General features: G+C 37.0%; 1 protein-coding gene across 1 annotated transcript in view; it reads right to left on the reverse strand.

The window, feature by feature from the left end:
• The window catches only part of LOC126249266 (serine-rich adhesin for platelets-like), a 197,090-nt gene that overhangs the window by 77,820 nt on the left and 97,010 nt on the right, over nucleotides 1–22,260 (reverse strand). The window contains exon 2 of the mRNA XM_049950920.1: nucleotides 2,493–2,635. Within this exon, the coding sequence (XP_049806877.1) occupies nucleotides 2,493–2,635 (143 nt within the window). The remainder of the gene's footprint in view (nucleotides 1–2,492; nucleotides 2,636–22,260) is intronic.

Below are 22,260 nucleotides of genomic sequence, written 5' to 3' on the forward strand. Positions count from 1 at the left end.
ATACACTAAGCAGATTCAGAAGGATGTAGGTTGCAGTAGGTACTGGGAGAAGAAGAAGCTTGCACAGGATAGAGTAGCATGGAGAGCTGCATCAAACCAGTCTCAGGACTGAAGACCACAACAACAACAACAAGCCTGAGATCACATTCGGCAAAAATGCTACTACAAATAATGGATAGACGATTGCAATCAAAAGTTGAGAGGGAATGGGATGAAGAACAGTTCAGCTTCAGTAGGGTGAAAGGTACAAGAGGTGGAACTGGACTGTTACAAATATTTTGAAAGTGATACCTCGAAAAAAGTTCGTGTCATTTTTGCTGACTTGTAGGAAAAGTCTTTGACAAAGTTTGATGGGCTAAACTTTTGGCTATCCTGGAGCAGATTGGAGTTAATTGGAAAAAAGGCGACTAATAAGCACAACATCACAAGTAAAAGTAAAGGTAGGAAATGAGACATTAGAAAGATTTAATATCTATTTAGATAATTCAGTTAAAAAAGAGTGTTGTGACAATAGATAGAGAAATGTATAAGATTTGCTGACAACATTTTATTACTACATGCAAATGAAAAGTCAATAAACAATATGTTAAAAGAAATGAACAGCAGCTACAAGGAAGATAGAATGACAATAAAATGTTCAAAAGGCTAAGCCAACTATTTTTATTAGGCACTCAAAGAAAATAAAAATGAAAATTTGAGATCAGTTAACTGAAGAAGTTGATAAGAGTCAGGTATCTAGTATGTAAAATAACTAGTAAGATGGCACGAAATCAAGACATGAAAACAAGGGTGGCTATTGTGGAAGAAATGTTTTACAGTAGTAGTATTTTCTACGAACTATTAAATAAACAGACAAGGAATACATTACAGAAGAGTTTTGTATGGAGCATTACCCTGTATTGCTCCATAACAAGGACATTGCGGTGTATACATACGAAGAGGATTATGAGATGTGTATCTGGAGAAGAACAGGAAGAGTGTAATGGACATGTATAATAGGGAATGAAGTTTTGTTACACAGGATGAATGAGAAAAGAAATACTGGGGACAAATAGTTAGGATACTATGTGCGAAGAAACTAGAAGTTACGGTCGCTGGGATAAGAAACAAGAGGAAGAAACAGGTAGCAGTTAACTGATGACACAAAAAGGGTCGAGGAAAACCAGGAGGACTGGAGACTGCTCAACTTGCCATAATGAACTAGTCTTCTGGGCAGAACAAATACTACTACCACTACTACTGATAATAACAGTAATAATAATAATAATAATAATAATCTATTTAGAGGAAGGAGCAACCAGTAGGGAAACCACTGCCTTTTGCTAAGGTGCATACAGTATTAAACGTATTACTAGCACCATTAGGTTATCTATGAATTTTTCAAACAGCTATCATATTAAAGAACAATCCAATAAAATTAATGTAATTACATGGAACAAATAAGGGGGAGCAATAGCTACTGGCCTACATAAATGGGAGTTTCACTCCTGTGAAAAATGCTTAATCGAAGTATGACAATTGTTCTGTAAACAACTCTTGACAGTGGAATTAGCATTCTGTAAATACCACAGAACAATGAAAGAATTAAATTCACATAAAAATATAAAGAATTCTATTGTCCACCAAAATAAATGACATATGTTTAATAAATGCTGGATGGAGAAAAACACTTTCAGACCTCTGGAATCAATATCACAAAATAAACTGCACCCACACCTAAAGTTTAGTTAACTAAAGAAAGTGTTTGCAAACCTGTACAAAATGGCACCACGAAATGTGCACTACCTATTTTTATGACTAATGAATGATTACTGCGCATGAATAGAACCAATTATTCAAAAAATAAATTATAAAACTTACTGTTATTAGAAAAATTAACTCTATTAAAGATGGTAGGAAGGAGTTACTTAATCAGCATAAAGATAATTCAACATAAACACCACGCAATTAAATGAGATTGAATATGCTTTATTCATATTCATCAATCTTGGACAGGATATATCTACTTTTTCTAACTGGAATAAAGTGCAAATTGCCCAAATTAATGAGATAATTAAACAAATCATACATTTAGCTCTTACATACAATGCAATTTCATGAGACACAGGGAAGTGCATGATAAAGGGCCACAAATAAGTGAAAAATATTAACAAAATTAAAGTATTAAACACATAGAAAGTAAAAACCAAATATAAAAGATTGAAATAATGGCATTAACGAAAGAGAAAGTATGAATATAACACTGACGGCTGGTATAATATCTCATAACTAGCCTGCCTTTTCACAACTTTTGTCTGGGATCTGACTCTTCATCTCTGCCCCTACATTTTTAAGGATGCTTATTTATCGCACACTGCAAGGCAGTTGTCAAAAATTACCTGCAAAGATTATCTTCCACCAGCAACATAGTACACAAATAACAAATAATGCCATAAAACAGAGCAGTTAACAATACAATCTGCTACGCCTCAATGAATATGTTGGAAACAGACCTGACTATCCATTGGATCATACTATTTTTGACTTCTGCAGTGGAATTTTGTAGCAGTGCACAGACATGTTCCCACGCTGATAACAGGGCATTTACTTTGTCACGATATTGCTTGTTTGGATCAGTTAATGCGTGTTCAAGGCCCTGGAAAACAAAAGAGGATTTATTCAGTTTCATTTTTCTCTCTGCACATCTGGTTTGCTTGAAACATAACAATCTCCTTTGTACAATATTTACTTAATGAAAAAAAATTTTGACTATTCCAAGCTGACTAACGAATACCCGCACGCAATTAAGTGGTAGCACAGAGCAAAAGATTTTAATATGAAGACCTTGGAAATCCAAATTTTTCTTTCATCTTCGTGTACACACAAGAATATACAAGAATAACACAAACACTTTTTATAAACAGATTCACATTACATCGAGTCCATTTATAATTTGTTACCATGACGCCAAACGAATTTTAAAACAAAGAAAGAAAACAGCGAGTAATGGATTTTACATGACAAAACAAATGACAAGCTTTATATTTAATAATTAATTCTCTGTGGCCGATAATGGTGATGTACGAGGGTGTGCTAAAAGCAATGCCTCAAAGGTTTTTTGTGTATATCTCTTAAAGCTTTTTAAATTAAACAAACATTACTAACATTCTACGTCTTTATTCTCAGTGTCTACACATTTGCAGCCCTCTGCCGCTACATGCCTCTGAATTGTAGCATGTAACATGGTTGTGTGTAATGTAACTATGTCAGTGTGTGAGAAACAGTGTGCTGTAATCAAGATTAAAATTCACAGAGTTCATCCACACATGGAACACCCTCTCCTTCAACATGACAGCGCCAAACCACACACGAGCACTGTGACTTCTGCAACAATCCAACAATTTGGACCGAGTCATCAATCATCCTCCATTTAGTATCAACTTGCCCCATTTAATTGTCATTTATTTCCAAAACTTAAAGAACACTTTTGAGGACTTCACTTGGATGGCGATTAAGTGGTACAAGCAGAGATGAGGTGGTTGCTCTTTCAACAAAGTCAAACATTCTAGATTGATAGTATCATCAAATCAGTCTAACGTTGGGACTAATGTGTTTGTTGCCAGGGTAACTATGTCGAGAAATAAATATGTAGACATGAAGAATACAGATGCAGAATATTACTAACCTTTGTTTTATTTAAAATGCTTTAAAAGGTTCCACATAAAAAATTCGGAGGTATTACTTCCCAGCATGCCCTTATATCACAGACATGTATCAGCAGATGTGGGATCTAATGGGGAAGGCAAAAGGACTACTGGAATACAAAACCAAATACGGATTTTTAAGGTATGTTCATGATGAAAAAGTAGGTATGCATGTAGTTTTCATCAGGAGAGAGAGAGCTCCACTAGAAGAGATATGAGAAGGTCTGACGCAGAGAAGCAACCATGTTTATGAACAGAAACTGCTGGATGGTGTACAGATTCTGATAATATAGCTATTTTCATATACATGGCTAACTTAAATGCAATTAATGAAACACTCAATTGCAAGAGAAAATTTGTTAGGCGGCAAGGGGAAAAAGCCAAAAGGACAAAGTAGTATGCACTGTAAGCACAGCTGTGAATGTTGCACGTAACAAATGGTCATAATGTGATTCTGATGGAAGGTCAACTTGATTTCGGACATTTAAATTAATATTCAGAACATCTGGGAAGGAAGTAGTCTTCAAAATGCCAGGATGACAGTACATCCTTTTTTTATAGTTAATGAATAGTGAAAACATTGCGGTGATATGGGAGTAAGTGTATGGATTTTGTGGAACTATTTCTTTGTATAACCTTTTTATTTCTTTTCCTTACTGTGGAAGAAGGACCATAAACAAAGATTACACATTCTCTGAAGGTCTCAGGATCTCACTAAAGTACTTCTGTTGGTTGTGTGATTTCTTAGATCCAGTTACATTAAATTCTGTGTATTAATATCCAAGCTGCAATACAGATCATGGCAACAAGTGCTTTGTAATATTATTAGTTATTTGCTTTCTTGATCTAAAATGTGTGATATAAAAGTGGAGTGACATAGTATGTCTTCTGCTCTTATCCTTATGGTACTTACGGAAAGTATAAAATGGAAGGCAACAATACTGTTTTTCAGTATGCCTGAAATGCTAATTCCCCTAATTTATACGTAATTCATGAGAAAGTCGCTTCCTTTTCATGATTGCAGTATAATTGTCCAATATTTGCTACCCTTTAGCATGAATAAAAAGGCAGATAATGAAACTAACACTACCAAATTCCTTCAAACTCTTACATCAGCTTCCTAAAAACCCCAGACTTGATTAGAAAACTTAATTATAAGCTCTCTTTTCAGAGATGCATTACTTTTTCCTTTGAGAATTTCCTGGATAAATTTTTATTTTGATTTTATTTGACTTACAAATGATTTTATTTGCTGCTTCTATTACACATTATTTTACAAAGTTATCAGCAGATGTGGAAAATATATCAAGGAGTCACTAAGACCTTGCAAGAGAATATTGAAGACTGCTTTTACGTTGTTTATGTGCATCATACATATAAATTGGACACATCTGATTTGAACTGTCACCCATTATACCAAGTGAAAATTTTGTCCAAGACGTTCTGGATATCCTCAATGGTGTCCAGTAGTGGTACTTTATTGTAGTCAGTATTAAAGAGCGCTGCTTACTTTGTCTGGCAGATAGTATATGTTGAGAGAATTGGGAACATCCAACTTTACTTTTGTTTATGACTAATACTTGCTATATGAAGTAATATGTTTCCTCAAAACAAAGGACAAGGAGGAAACTGGTCACAGTCTTTCGCAAGGAGGATCATCAACTATTTTCTTGTCTGATCTCAGGAAATTAGAAAAAAAAAAATGAAACCAGGCTGGCTGACCTAAGCAATGAATTCACTCAAAATCCTCTTGGAGGTATTCATTACCGTATCACATCACCTCAAGTTTCAATGCATTGTGACACCCTGCAGTTTAACATGAAGAACATTTAGATAAGAGCATGTAAGCTTTTAAGCCTAAGAAAAGAGATAAATTCTCAATAACTCTCATCAGGGACAATGCGTGGATAAATACAACATCCACAAATATGTGAGAGTGCAGGAAGGCCAGTGACACACAAAGTTAGATAATTTGCAATAGTTTATCAGGCTCTTACAGGAAGGACGAGAAACCTGGAATTACACAGGAGGAGGAGGAGGAGGAGGAGATTAGTGTTTAACGTCCCGTCGACAACGAGGTCATTAGAGACAGAGCGCAAGCTCGGGTGAGCGAAGGATGGGGAAGGAAATCGGCCGTGCCCTTTCAAAGGAACCATCCCGGCATTTGCCTGAAGCGATTTTAGGGAAATCACGGAAAACCTAAATCAGGATGGCCGGAGACAGGATTGAACCGTCGTCCTCCCTAATGCGAGTCCAGTGTGCTAACCACTGCGCCACCTCGCTCAGTGGAACTACACACACCCAGCTTCTACTATACCTCATAATAAATGCCACTATATTTCCCTCTCACTTTATTTTCTCCGTTTTCCTTCACCCTTGAAATATCTTCTTTGTCTCGTGGGTACTTCCAAATTATTAACTGGGAAATATTCTCCACTGATTCTATGTGCTTAAAACTGGAATGCAATTTGAGCTGCAAAAACTTAAAACATAATGTTATTGCATTCTACATCCTACTCCAAAGTTTCCTCGGGATGTGAGTCTTTATCCCTAGTTCCATTCCTGTGCACAGAAGGAGAATTTTTCATCGTTAATTGTATCAAAACACATTTGCATGACAAAGCTAATAAAATTAGAACGAGACAATTTTGTCTCACTAAGGCAAATACCAGCCCTAAGCACTATTAATAGGCATACACTAGTGAAAAAAAGGGGAGGAAGACGAATCTGTTTGAGGAAAGTTAGAGAGGAGGAGTGGGTCAGTCATACCCAAGGATGAGAGAGATCTGCTTGTTGTGAGAACAAAGGGAGGAAAATATGAAATAGGTCACCAGAGATTAGGTCACAGATGATAGGATCAAAAGTTCTGAAGGTTATTATAGTTTTTGATATTTTTGTGTATCAATAGTACAAACAATTTAACGTAATTATATGTATTGTACATAATTCTTACATTACTTGACCTCATTTTACTCAGCATACCCTGATATACTCAGCATACACTATCTATGATACTATTTTAGATTCATACAAACAGAATCAACCTTAATTTTCTACTATCTTTTCTTTCACCCTAACTTTCAAAACCTTCAGGAAGAAAGGATAAACAAGAATTGCACATTCTCAATAACATGATCACTTCTAGCATATAAATGACAATCACGAGATCACAAGAGTTAAATCTGTACTAATGTTCATGCAATGACAAACATGCACAAAAATGGGACATTACTTAATTCTCAAACTGCAGGGAAAAATTCTCCAGTGTAAGGCAATAGAAGTGATCCAATATGAAGCTGGGCCACTTACAAAATCAGATTTAAGAGCAGCAGGACCAGTTTGTAGCCACACAACTGCAGTTTCCTGAAGGAGAAATGATGGAGGGTGGGAGTGATGAAGATACGGGAATGACTCCATCTTCTATGTGAGAATAATTCTGAATAATTAGTTATCAGAGAATGTGAAAGATGGTTTCTTTTGTGGTAGAAAAAGAGTATAAAAATGTGTGAATTTAATCAGTTACTTCAGTTTTGTTTCCCTAACTTGAAAATACCAATGACCAAAATTTGTTTGGTAAAAAAATTTAACATTTCAAATACTTAAACGTTAGCATTTATTAGTGTTCAACACATTAGTAGTTCGATCTCACTGGTAGAAAGGAATCACATGTTCTGTTGGATTAAACTTTGCAAAGTGTAGCTTCCTTCATGCCTGAAGTGAGGGTTTCCAATCTCCCTCTAACAGCAATCCTTTCCCTCTCACTTGGCCTTCCAGGAATACTCACCTTCGGCTCCACTGTACCTTCCTTTTGCACATCCCATCAATGTGTATCTAACTTAGCATCTATATGGTGAGGACATCTCTATATAGGGTAAAAGAATTGACTCTCAAAATTACTGAGCAATATCCTTACATGTCTATTTGATGCAGAGTTCTTAAGCATATTCCAAGTCTGAATATAATACAATTTGCTCAAGAGGGACAAATTTCTATGCACAAATCAACACAGATTTAGAAAGCACCACTTGTGTGAAACTCAGTTTGACCTTTTCTCACGATATCTTGGGAACCACTGATGATGAACAACAGGCAGATTCCACATTCCTAGACTTCCGGAAAGTGTTTGACACAGTACCCCACTGCAGACTTTTAACAAATGTCTGAGCATACAGAATAGGATCTAAGATATGTGAGTGGTTTGAAGACATTTTCAGTAATAAAATCCACTATGTTGTCCTGCAGGGCGAACATTATGAGACACAAAGATAATATCTTGAGAGGCCACGGGAGTGTGTGGTTGTGTGCATTAAAGTTTATAGTTTTGCTATAAAAAAGAGCTAGTGTGAATGCTGTTTTCTGATATGTATTTCTGTGCTCGATGAATGGATTCTGCTACAGGTATGTGACTGCCTTTCCCTTACTGTTAAACCTCCCATAATTTGGTGGAAAAGTAAGTTTCCATACCAGTACAATATGTTAACATTATCAAATGTCTGGTGTTGTGCTGAAGGCAGTATGTCTTCCGTGTTCAATTTGAGACCCTTAGTGGCTGGTTTCAGACTATTGTTAAGTGTTGACAGATGAACGGCATAACATCTCAGCAGTAGACTTTTAAATTATGACAATGCTTGCTTTCAAAAAATTTTTGGCATTGTATGGTTGCAAAGTAATAATTTCCTGTAACTGACTGCATTTAATGGGTTTAATATTCATTATTTCTTCTTTTTAATACTGTAGAAAATGTGATCTTTGATGTCAATAAGTATAATGTAGTTGATGGGTGTATCTTCATCTGAACAAAAGACTGAAAAACAATGAACTAAGAAAAACACAAGGAACATATGGTACTTCAAAAATAAGTTTTCAGAAACTACGAAGGTTTACTGAAAAGTAATGCCTCCACCTTCGTAACTCTTCAACAGTTGGCAGCATCAGTAAGCGGCAGGTACTCACTTGTTCCGCAGCCTCTTCTGAACAGCTCCAGTTGGTGGGAAGCCTTAGCATTGAATGGTTGTATTGTTACAGAGTAAAGTATGGAACCCCGCACAAACGGTCGGCCAGTGTGATTTAAGCAATGTGCAGTTACTGAATTCTTCACAGCAGAAGGTGTCACCCAAAAGGAGATACGTCAGAGAATGAAAGCAGCTTATGGTGATTGTGTTGATGTAAGTCAATTTAAAGATGTTGAGGCGGGAACATCTGACCTGCATGACAAAGAGTTGGACGTCCTGTGACAGCAACCACCAAGTTTCACAAGAAAAATGTTGACAGATCAATTCAGGACAATCGTCATATCACTCAAAGAGAAATTGCAAGCACAATTGGCATTTCACAAGAACGTGTGGGTCACATTATTGCTTTGCTTGGCTATCTGAAGATCTGTGCATCTACATCCACATCCATACTCCGCAAGCCACCTGACTGTGTGTGGCGGAGGGTACCTTGAGTACCTCTATCGGTTCTCCCTTCCATTCCAGTCTCGTATTGTTCGTGGAAAGAAGGATTGTCGGTATGCTTCTGTGTGGGCTCTAATCTCTCTGATTTTATCCTCATGGTCTCTTCACGAGATATATGTAGGAGGGAGGAATATACTGCTTGACTCTTCGGTGAAGGTATGTTCTCGAAACTTCAACAAAAGCCCGTACCGAGCTACTGAGCGTCTCTCCTGCAGAGTCTTCCACTGGAGTTTATCTATCATCTCCGTAACGCTTTCGTGATTACTAAATGATCCTGTAACAAAGCGCACTGCTCTCCATTGGATCTTCTCTATCTCTTCTATCAACCCTATCTGGTACGGATGCCACACTGCTGAGCAGTATTCAAGCCGTGGTCGAACAAGCGTACTGTAACCTACTTCCTTTGTTTTTGGATTGCATTTCCTTAGGATTCTTCCACTGAATCACAGTCTGGCATCTGCTTTACCAACGATCAACGTTATATGATCATTCCATTTTAAATCACTCCTAATGTGTACTCCCAGATAATTTATGGAATTAACTGCTTCCAGTTGCTGACCTGCTATTTTGTAGCTAAATGATAAGGGATCTATAATTCTATGTATTTGCAGCACATCACACTTGTCTACATTGAGATTGAATTGCCATTCCCTGCACCATGCGTCGATTCGCTGCAGATCCTCCTGCATTTCAGTACAATTTTCCATTGTTACAATATCTCGATACACTACAGCATCATCTGCAAAAAGCCTCAGTGAACTTCAGATGTCATCCACAAGGTCATTTATGTATATTGTGAATAGCAACGGTCCTATGACACTCCCCTGCGGCACACCTGAAATCACTCTTACTTCGGAAGACTTCTCTCCATTGAGAATGACATGCTGCGTTCTGTTATCTAGGAACTCTTCAATCCAATCACACAATTGGTCTGATAGTCCATATGCTCTTACTTTGTTCATTAAACGACTGTGGGGAACTGTATCAAACACCTTGCGGAAGTCAAGAAGCATGGCATCTACCTCTGAACCCGTGTCTATGGCCCTCTGAGTCTCGTGGCCAAATAGCGCGAGCTGGGTTTCACACGACCATCTTTCTCGAAACCCATGCTGATTCCTACAGAGTAGATTTCTAGTCTCCAGAAAAGTCATTATACTCGAACATAATACATGTTCCAAAATTCTACAACTGATTGACATTAGAGATATAGGGTACCCCGGATGCCGACTCCTGAAACGAAAGCGCACTGACTTTAAATTTGCCAGGAACTCCTTTCGTGTTACGAGAATGAAGGTGACACCATTATGACCCAGAGATGAAATGTCAGTCTATGGAATATTGACACAAGGACTCGCCCCAGAAAAAGAAATTCAAGACACAGCTCTCAGCTGGAAAAATCATGGACACAGTGTTCTGGGATGCAGATGGTGTTATCCATGTTGATTTCCTTGACCGTGGAACAACAAAAAATTCAGAGTGTTAGATTACAATGCTGCGAACTCTGAAAACAACAGCTAACAAATCACGCACTTCACATGCTAGCACAGCAGAACTTCAGATACTGAATCTCACCACTGTATGGCATCCTCCATACAGTCCAGATTTAGCACCGTCTGACTTCCAGCTGTTCCCGATAATAAAAGATGATCTGCAGGGACATCATTATGCTTCTGATGAAGACGTTGAGAGAACTGAGACACTGTGGTTGCAGAAACAAGAGTGTCAACTTCTTCCGTGACAGCTTCAGAAAACTTTTTCATTATTGGCAGAAATGTATCCACTTGGCTTGTGATTATGTGGAAAAGTGAATATTGGTAATTAACCATCACATTCTAAGGATTATTTTTGCATTTGATTTATTAAAATATTCCTATCCAAACCCAATTAACAAAGGTAGAGGCATTACTTTTCATTCAACCCTCGTAATACCAAAACTGGCAGAAAACATCAAAATTAGCAAAAAATAACATTGAAATTGGTCATAAAATTTAACAATATTTTCCTGTCTGTACCTATGCAACAGCATTGGAACAGTCTGATAAGACAGTTGTTTTTACCTCGCTCCCTTTAAAGGTGGAACAGAAAAGGGAATGACTAGCAATGGTAAGAGGTACCGCTCACCATGCACCACATGGTGACTTTTAGAGTGAGTATATGTGTAACGCAGTGTAATGTTTAGTGACTGACACACACACACACACACACACACACACACACACACACAGTACATTTTATTTGGTCTATACAACGTAGAAATGAACAATACCTAAATCTGAATTGGCTTTAAATATGTACAAGTTCTTCTCTAGTAAATGAATCTCTGATGTTAACTTTTACCACTACCAGTCTGAAACATTTGTGCCACCTCATATCACTTTTTTTTGCTCTGTCCAAATACCTGCCTCTTGCGACTTGATCTAGCAGTTTTATCACCACATCTACATTCCAATGATATTGGATTATGGCACTTAATTAAGAACATTAGGTTTCATAAGTTGATATTAAGAGAGCTGCCAATTATTGCATGAATGAGTCTTTCTGAATTTCACAGCCACTTTTAACTGATAACACTATGAACGATACTGTTATTTGCACTCCGAGATACTGCAATTTGTTAAGTAATTTATATGTGTGATGGATAATACAGTAACAATCCTACAGTATTTCCATAAGGTATGCTCAACAAAACTTTCAATAATGGTAATGTCCCCTAATGTAGAATCATAACTTAACCCATTTCAGTAACTGGGGTATGCCAGTACTAAACTTCAGAGTATTTAATTGGTTGATTTGGGGGAGGGGACCAACCTGCGAGGTCATTGGTCCCAATGGGTTAGGGAAGGGTGGGGAAGGAAGTCGGCTGTGCCCTTTCAAAGGAACCATCCCAGCATTTGCTTGAAACAATTTAGGGAAATCATGGAAAACCTGAATCAGGACTGCCAGATGCGGGTTGGAACCCCTGAATGCGAGTCCAGTGTGCTAACCACCATGCCACCTCACTCAGTGGGTATTTAATGCTTTGACTTTTGTCTCTCAGCTGCTATGAAAGTGAAGACCATAGTACACTGTCACTTTTTGTTATCACTTTGAGACTGGTTACTCAGAAGAATATTGGGCATAGGAAACTGCCCATTTATGCTGTTATGTAAAGCATTACTGGCACTTATGTTACTGGAAAAAAATGCAAGGTGAATTAGTGAGCAGTTTCTTCCTCTTGAGCTTTCAAACTTTCTTGCTCACTCAAAAAACTTGTGGTGCATGTGGTAGAATTAAAATAAACTGTGAAACCTAACAAGTACACGCAAGAAATTATATCAATGTGATCATTTTGGCTCAGCTGACTGGAACAGCAGGTGTTAAGATTTACTAATGTTTCTTTCGAAACAATTCTAGAAAGCGAAAACAGAAGGCAGCACCAGACATAGGACAGGTACTGAGACACTGCTACATTCTTCTAATATGCAATGAGTCCATTTTCAAGCGATAGAGGGCTTGCGCGTTGAGAAAATTGTGGCCTGACCTATACCTGGGTGTGGTCTACAAAGTGTTAATTTGTGATATTATTCTGAGTTACATCTACTACAAACTTAGCAATGGAGGAGGGGGAGGTGGAGAAAATCAATTCCTTACCACACAAATAAGAAAATCACACTTCTGACAGTATAGAAACAAATTTCATTAATAAACATCACAAAAAAGAGCACCATATATAAGGGTCAATACTGGCATGCAACTGCAAATTTTAACCTGTACTGGGTAAAGTCACTCCTACTATTCTAAACTTATGACCACAAAAACACATATCAGTAGATATACAGAAAAACTCACCTACAATTTTTACTAAATTCAACAATACTGACTACACAAAAGCTTAATGGCATTAAAAGGTATCTCAGCAATTGGGCACAACTGTAAATATTTACATAATTACTGTTTGAATTCAGTACAAGAACACAAAAACTTTACATCAAAGCAACATTTTTGCCATGCATGTGTGTGTGCACCCCTCTTTTGTGTCCCAGCACCAAAAAGATAGAATACATTAATTTATTACTATATTTCTAATAATTTGCAGTATTAATTTCTGCAAAAATTTTACTCTTCTGTTAGTAATAATGTTGTGTAATACATAATCTTACCCCAAGGTAATACAAATGACCTGTATATGCATAAATAAACAGTTTGATTACACAGTGTGTTCAAACCATGTTAGATGAGATGTGTCAGAAAAAGAGAACCACTCAACATAATATGAAATGCATTACCTACTCATTTATATACAGAAATGTAGATATTTACACATACCCTCACTTAAAAGTTTCACAATTTGGCTAGGAATATAGTTAAATCAGAATTGTTGTTGCTCATAAATGATGAGCTTGTGTGGCAATGGGAAGAAAGTGACAATCAGTATTGGGATATGGCAGTAAAAACCTGTGGCTGTCTTCATGGGAGACTGTTCACTAACTGTATAACCACCATGTGTTGCAAATCTCTTCCCGATCTTAGGAAGGAAGTACGCTAACAAACATTTCTACATTCAAAGGTGAATATGTCCTTTAAAGGAAGTTCTACATGACTATGACATTCTTTAACAACAACAGAATTACTTTGAGTCACACAGAAGTACACATTACAATATCCATTATAGGTACTAATAAATAAACACTGAGAAATGAGTTGGATTTATCCTGCCATCACGGCTTTAAAGTCCACACTGTGACAAGTAGCCATAAGGAGCAGTACAAGAAATTAAATATATCTAAATGACACTCTACAATTCACATTGTAGCTATATTATATTTAAGTGCTTGGTAGAGGTTTGATGGATCCCCTTTCAGACTAATCCTCAACTGTTCCACTCTCAAACAGCACACAGGGAAAAACGAACACCTAAATCTTTCCACACGAGTACTAATTTCCCTTAACAAATTCCTAGGTATTTTGTTGAATCAGCACTTTTTAAATTTTTAAGTTTTAACATGTAACCAAAATTTAACTTTTTTTTTTCATGTGGAGGACCTAGGAATGGGCGATGCTTTTAAAGATGGTTGTATGAATTTGCAAGACGGGGAACAAAGTGGGCGATGTTCAGTCATTCTAACTCTGGAAAATTTGCAGCAGCTTTTTTGGCAAAGGAACTTCAGAAAACCATGTTTATAGCTCTACTTTAGTAGCACTATCATTGGTAACATAAGGATTGCTTTTGCACACTGAAAGTATCGACTGTGTCTTGGCATTGGTATAATTTACATGAAACCAGAATCTCTCTGGATTTTCTGCCAGATTTCGAGACAGAGTTTTGTTGTGGATACTATTAAAAGCATCTCACATTAAATTCCAGTGAATTTCAGCAACCACCTTGAAGATTTTGTGGTCTTTTAAATCTGGCATGCTTCTTTCGTCACTTCTAATCAGGGGATTTCTTTCAATTTAAGTCAAATCTGGTCTAAATTAACTTAGTTTGTATGGAATGAGTGAAGCATGTCTCAAGCAGAAGCACATAAAGAAGAGTGGTCCGATGGTAGAAAGAGTAAATGTGTCGGTGCTGAGAAATTGAACTTGAGAGATTTAGATGGTTAGCCAATAAACTAAGACGTGCCATGTAAAGACAAAAAGTGTTTTCATAGTAATGATGGAGAAGACAGTCTTTGAAGGTACAGATGCAACTGGCTGCAAAGAAGCGGCATGCCTGGCTTTCCCTTCATGGGAGATCGCAATAATGTCTGCACTAATGAGGTAATTCTTAAAAATAATTCCTTGTCACTTGTTGCAAGCATAGTAATCAAGTTGTGGATTGTCCAAGCTGTGAAATGCAATCAGCTCTATCTACATCTACATCTATACCCTGCAAACCCCTGTGAGCTGCATGGCAGCAGTTACATCCTGTTGTACCAGGAAAAATCTCTTGGTCTGTAGGGAATCCTGTGGCGAGTCTTTTATGGCGAGGTGGTAAAGAGTACACAAACAGAAGAATCCTACTGTGTCTATAAGGAGCTAAATGCCACTACACTCATTATAGTAACATTTATTTCAGTTACATCAGGGAGAATAGGTCATTTATTGGATATTATGAGAATGAAGTCTTATCATTTTCCAACAGCAGTTTTACAGTTTTTGAGCACTAAGTGTTTTGTCTGCAAGTAATTTCATAGTAATTAATTTTTTATCATTTCAAACTGCACTTATTTTCTACATAATTACCTGCATGTAATGGGTTAAGGTGAAGTTTTAATTTTGAAACTTTCCTTTGAAATGCCCTCAATACATTTTTAGGAAAATGATTCTCATGATTTCGTATGCAATTCAGTTTTAGAAGGGGGGGGGGGAAATCAATAAATAAAAATTAAAAAAAATCAATAAATAAAAATTTAAAAAAAAAAACAGAATTGGAGGAGTACCCATGCTTTGATTGGATGCAGGGGCAAGGAGAGTAACTCTGATTTACCGATTATTCATTGTCTTCCTAAGAGAATTTTTATATTTCTGGGAGAGGTGTAAATACATGCAGCTTCCCATACACATGGCACACTGTACCCTGTGTCTAGTACCAGAACACTTACTTTCTAGATAAACTTTACATATCATATTGTGCCGATATTGGCAGTGCACACCACTTAAATTTAATCAAGGTAATCAGCAATGTAAACTGCACATGTCTGGAATTCCTGCACTGCCACAATGGATGTCCTAATCTATTATCTATAAGAGAAAGGACTATTATGAGGACACACTTTATTATAAAATCTGTCATATCTAAAATTTACTAGAAGCCTATGATCTAGCCTTCATTGTTTTCATAGTCCTTTATAGTTAAAGAACGGACACACACACACACACACACACACACACACACACACACACACACACACACACACACACACACACACACACACACACCACTGACTTCGTCATTGCTGAACAGCACGAACAGCAATTTCAGGAAAAAATTGGCTTTCATTTAATATTTTATTTAATTCACAATTTCAATGTGTGTGGTGTCTGTTCTTCTGGGCATGTCTAAAAGAACAGACACCATTCATTTTTGATCCCCGGCAATATATATGCACATGCCGAAATTGAAGTTGTTTTGCACCATTAGCCACAATATGGTATTGAAATAAATTCAGTGGTGACAAGTGGAAATTTGTGCCGGACTGGCACTCAAACCCGCATTTCCTGCTTCATGTCAGCAGTCACTGTAACTGCTTCGGATATCAGAGCATGCTTCATAGCCAGCCCAAATTACCAACTTGTCACATACTGCATACACAGCATCCCCTGTCCATTACCCTCATTGCCTGTAACTTCATACAGATTCCCGCAAGAGGTCAGACAAAGAGTGCATCTGCACAGAATGACTATTAATTGCCGTCAAGGTGCTTATACTTGTGTGTGTGGTGTCTGTTCTTTCAGATATGTTCAAAAGAACAGACACCATTTATTTCTGATCCTGTAGCCACATGTATACATAATGAAACTGAATATGAGCCTCAACAGCAACTAATGATCATTCAGTGCAGATGCACTCTTCACTGGACCTCTTGCAGGAATCAGTGCGAGGCTGTGAGCAATGAGGGTACTGGAAAGGGAAGGCTATAGATGTAGTGTGCAATAAGCTGGGATTCTGTGTTGGATGTGAAGCATGCTTGGATAACAGAAATAGTTAAGACGACCGAGTGCATAAAGTGTGTAATTAGGGTTCGAGACCCAGCCCAGCAGCACAAATATTCCCTTGCTGCCATGGAATTTATTTCATTGCCCTATTCTGACTAACATCAGTATTTCAATTTCATCATTAATTAATAATTTCATTTCTGACAACAGGAATTTGGCAGCCCACAATGAGGCAAAGCAATAGTTAACCATCAGAATTTCTAGTTGTAGGTATTGTTATCTCATATAATATGTTGGAAACAACATGCACAGGTGGTTAAACCTACAATTGTTTTTAAATTTGTATCAGAAAATGACATGTCTAGGTTAAAATATACACATACGGGTAGGTTTGTTACACGAAAGCTTCATATCTGTAAAATGAGAAATATTTAAAATCTTTTTAGCAGCAGCTGAAGATTACATATTACACTTGTAGGTCCTCAACATTGGTAACTGGTTTACAATAAAACTATTGAAAGTGATCCTTTGATGGATTTTTTGTCAGATACCGAATGCCTGCTTTATATATTTGATAGCTTGTGCTACGCAGGGTGGATCAAGAAACTTTACTTTTGGTTGGTTGGTTGCATCAAGATGAAATGTGTAGCTACTAAGTAAAAGTGAGTTTCAAATGAGATACATTACATTTAATGCTGAAAGATATTCTGAAATACAGTCATAATAAAGCAAAAATGTCTTTCTCAATTATGATTAAGGACTCATCATTTTGGAGCAATGACAGAAAAAAATGCAAGAAACAGAAATTAAATTACTTTTTGTTTGAAAAATGGGTGAGGACTATGAATCTTTATTTCCAGAAAGGTTGAAGTTCAAGGATTGTGGGAATCTATATTTGTGTGACCACAACACAAAAATAAAATTATAAACAAATTTAGAAAGCGTTTCATGTCTTATTTTGTAAATCATGTCCACCTCCCCTCATTGAAGAGCTCTTTGTTGTGTCTTTGAGGAATGGGGACCTACACATATGCTGACACTGCCTAATGTTCTCCCACAGGCCAACATTTGAAGGGTTCTCTTGAGTAGGTTATCAAAGTAGTCCTCAAAAGGTTGGTTTGAACATCACAGTACTTAACAAAGCATGGACTTGTCAGACGTGGTGTGCCCTTTCCTTCCTCTGTCTTTAAAACTGACTTACTCAGCTTGTAATTAGACAACCTACAGTTTAAAGAGGCCCCTGAACCACAGTGCTGCTCGACATTTCTCACACACACAATCATTCCCAGAAGTGAAATAAATGATAAGTGACTGAAAAAATCTTGAACCAATGAGGAATTGAACCTTAGTTAGACCTTCGGATTGGTCGTATGACACTTAGCCACTGAGCATTAAGAGTCACATATGGTCGACTGAATTTAAGTGTAGAGACAAACACATTCCAATGCCATGATTGTTTTCAATGTGTGCACACTGATGTTATTGTTCAAAAAGTGGATAACAGACACCTTTCCTGAAGAAAGAAAGCATGACTGACAGCTTTAATTCTTGAAAAAAATGTGTGTTCCTCAGAGTACTTCCTGGAATAAATTTCAGATTTCAGTTTTCTTCTCCTTCTTCTTCATTCTGGTTGCTGTCATTCGACTCCAAACCACCAAGCTAGACTTCCACTTCATGATGCAAAAATGTGATTTGAGGAAGAGTGAGTGTTTTGTCTCCATACTGGCCTACCGGCCTCATTCAAACAGAAAACTTTTTTGACAGATTATACTTAAAAGTCACAGAAGTCTTTAGCAGTTGTTTATGTACTGGAAACCGTCGCTATGCGCCTTCCTCAAAGACAAGAACCATTGCAATATTTTCTTGAAGGCTTGCTGTACTGCAAATCACCCCCAAAAGTAAGTATCAGCAGTCAGCATTCAATATCTTGATGAATTTGGGGTTTCTGCCCAAATTTATAGCCGACAAAAATGGATTCCCTGAAGACTAAAATGGCTTACTTTTGACACCTAGCAGTTGCTTTAGGCCTCCCTGCATTATGACAAGTATGAAAACCTCTTTTGTCATCCTCTTTGTATCTTCGTATCGACAGTTTCATAATGACCTCTCCACTGCCAGTTGTTTCCACAATACAAGTGATCAGGTGACACACCAACCATTGATGATCATAATTACATAAAATAAGTAAAACATGATTTGAAATGAACACACTGTCCAGTTTCTCACTACTTCATCTTTATATAGCTGAGGATGCAATTCATGCAAATGTTTCATCATATCTCTCACTGAAAAGATGTACAGGGTTGCGATTCCAGCCAGATGTTGCTAAAAGACATTTCCAGATGACTAGACTGTTCAATAATTCCCAACGCAACACAATTTTAATGAATAACCACCAACAATTTTTTAAGTGAAACTACTGATTTTCTCAGCTGCTCTGAGACTGAACAGCCTTTGAGGAAAATCACACTTCTGTAAAGATGACACACTGAGTTGCAGACAGGCACAATGAAAAGACTGTTACACACTTACCTTTGAGCCAAATCTTTCTTCATAAAAGGGAAGGGCGGGCACATGCATGCACGCAAATGCACACAAAAACAAAGCAGGCACACCTCATGCACAAGTAACTGCTATCTCTGGTCACTTTAGCTAGACTGCAATAGTTTCATTGAACGAAAGCAACAATTGCAGTCCAGGTAAAGCAGCCAGAGGTAGTGGCCATGTGTGCCTAACGAGTGCCTGTGTGTGTGTGTGTGTGTGTGTGTGTGTGTGTGTGTGTGTGGGGGGGGGGGGGCTATGTGTCTGCATCCCTTCCTTTTATGAAGAAAGTTTTGGCCGAAAGCTAAGTATGTAACAGTCTTTTTATTGTGCCTGTCTGCAACTCAAAGAGTCATCCTTACAATGAATAGCAATCTATCTTTTGTATAATTGTTGATATTCCAACCTGGACTTCCTATTTTTTTATAGCATTCTTTCTAGTTTCAGCTATCATATCTAGCACAAAACACTAGCATATGACTAAAATCCTGTATATTCTCTTTGAGAAAATCATATTGAAGCCATTTGGGAAATTTAACAAACATTAAATGGCGATTCATGAACAAAACTATCATTTACTGGTATGATCTCATTCTTTCTTAGATTAAATAGATAACTTGAAACCTGATACAATCTGGATGCATAAATCTGAAATTTAAAACAAATCTAAGCACGAAAGATAAACTCAAAAAGGGAAGCAGGGAAAATCCTGCTTATTATGAAGCATGTATTCAGTAATCATGTTTAACCAAACCTCACTAAGCAAAAAGTAACAAAACACACACACACACACACACACACACACACACACACACACACACACACCTCTAAACCAAATATAAACTCTTACCTGGACCCCTGTTATGTACAGAAGCTAATGCATGAAAACAATTGTAATTCATTGTTATTTAAACAAATCTTATAGATACTCCAAATTAGAACTGTGATCATTGATTTTTGTTTTGACAGCTACTGCTAAATATAATGATGGCTTGCATATGTCAAACTAAACACAACTACTTTGTGTTAGATGTCCCCTCACTAGAAAACCACAGTCCCAAAGACATTACATGGTAGGATTAGCAATAGGTATACAGTTCTGAGCATTCTACTGAACTCACAAAGGCGAATAGCACCATAAGGGTTGCAAAGGACTGTCCCCAGAAATATTTTCAAGTTAACAATAGAGCTGAAAATGTTAAGTAACCCACAGTGGTGCACAAGCATAAACTAAACTCAACTGTAATCTGAGAGTATTCTTGCAGGGCTGTCTTAAAATAATGTCTGTGGCTCTGTTGTGAAGCATGTAACAAGCTACTTGCTGAAAAAAAGTGTATATTCACTTAGGATAGTCAGACTTAGAAAGACACAATTATCACTGTTTAATAATTATGGTTCCAAAACTACAAAAGAGGAAAATTAAAGCTCAACAACTACAAGTTATTATAAATGAAGATCTAATTCAGCTGAATAATTAAGGAGAATGGAAGAGGCAATAGTCTGCTGACAAAACCAGGCTGCCATCCAATTGACTTGTACTAGTACACATTGGAAAGTCTTAATCGAGATCACGCGTCCTCTTAAAGGAAAGTCCACTGTATTAACGATTGTCACACACTATTTACAGTCAACTTAGAATGCATATTTAAAATGTATGACTGCACACAGAAACAAACAACTGACTAAGAAGGGACTACAAATCCTAATTAGTGCATACTGAAGCTCCATGTGAAAAAGTAATTGTAAACATGGGAATTTTAAAATTCACATGTGAGAACATATGAGAATTATCAACAAAAGATGTAAGATGCAAGATCAAAAGATGTAAGAACAAAAGATGTAAAAAGACCAAGAACGACAAAGTCCTTAGCTGTAACCAAATAATTCTTTGAAGCATTCATCAATAAGGAAGTAAGAAATCACATGGCACTATCTGCTCAACAAGAAACATGACAAGTGCACTGTACCCAGTTTAAAGGACAAACAGTTTCTCATGCAGTCAGTGATTCAGGTCCAGCCAAAATCTTAATATGTGAGGATCTGAGATTATGGTAAGCCCACACACAGTTCACTGAAGAGAAAGATCTTCCTATTATAAATAAGGAATTTTATATGGCACCAAGTTATTGAACAGCCCAGCATGTTATCAGTATCTCAGTCTCACTGAGGATATAAGATGCAAAATTTCTTCTACTGAAACTCATGTAAAAAAATATTATAACATTGCCTTTTTTAATCAAAAACAGTGAAACGTCAAAAGGACTAAAGACGGAATGTCTGGAATTTCTTACGATGCTCCTGCACTGTTAAAGATTTTCTTCAACGCTCATCTATATACAAGTATGTATTTAAAATGATGTACTTAGCCCCAAGACAACGTTCTCTTATTATTTATTTATATTTTACTTAACACATTCGGTATTGAATAACTCCTTTTTCAGACAGATTCTAAGAGAAGTTTCAAACAAAATTCTAGTTAGCAAACCAATGGTATGTCAGTAACTTTTTCAAAAAATATTGACTGAAATTTCCTAATCACCTGCCTCAGAGAAATTTAAATAACTGTCTCAAGAAAAAGAATTCATTGACCTTTCATTACAGACAGAATGGGAGTGCATGTGTGTACACATACATATATTCCTCAGTGTGAAAATGAGAACAAATTCATGGTTTCTGTAATCTTTTAAAATGAAAATACTAATGTAGGACGAGGCTTCAACTTGTCACCTATACAAACAAATACGTACCTTTACATATTGATGTCAGAGATAAAGCATCGTGCGAGGTCATATTAGAATCCTTTACAGAAAATTTGCTCGAACAGCTTGTTTAAGAACCAAATAACTCTGCGAAAAAGGAAATCAGAGAACATTAGACTTAATCGCGGTGAATAAATAAGAAAATCCCTAAGTACGAGGGAGAAACTAGCAGTAATCACAATGAGTAACAGTAACATAAGTCAT

Source organism: Schistocerca nitens, chromosome 3 (assembly GCF_023898315.1).
Source record: "Schistocerca nitens isolate TAMUIC-IGC-003100 chromosome 3, iqSchNite1.1, whole genome shotgun sequence".
Taxonomy (NCBI): Eukaryota; Metazoa; Arthropoda; class Insecta; order Orthoptera; family Acrididae; genus Schistocerca; species Schistocerca nitens.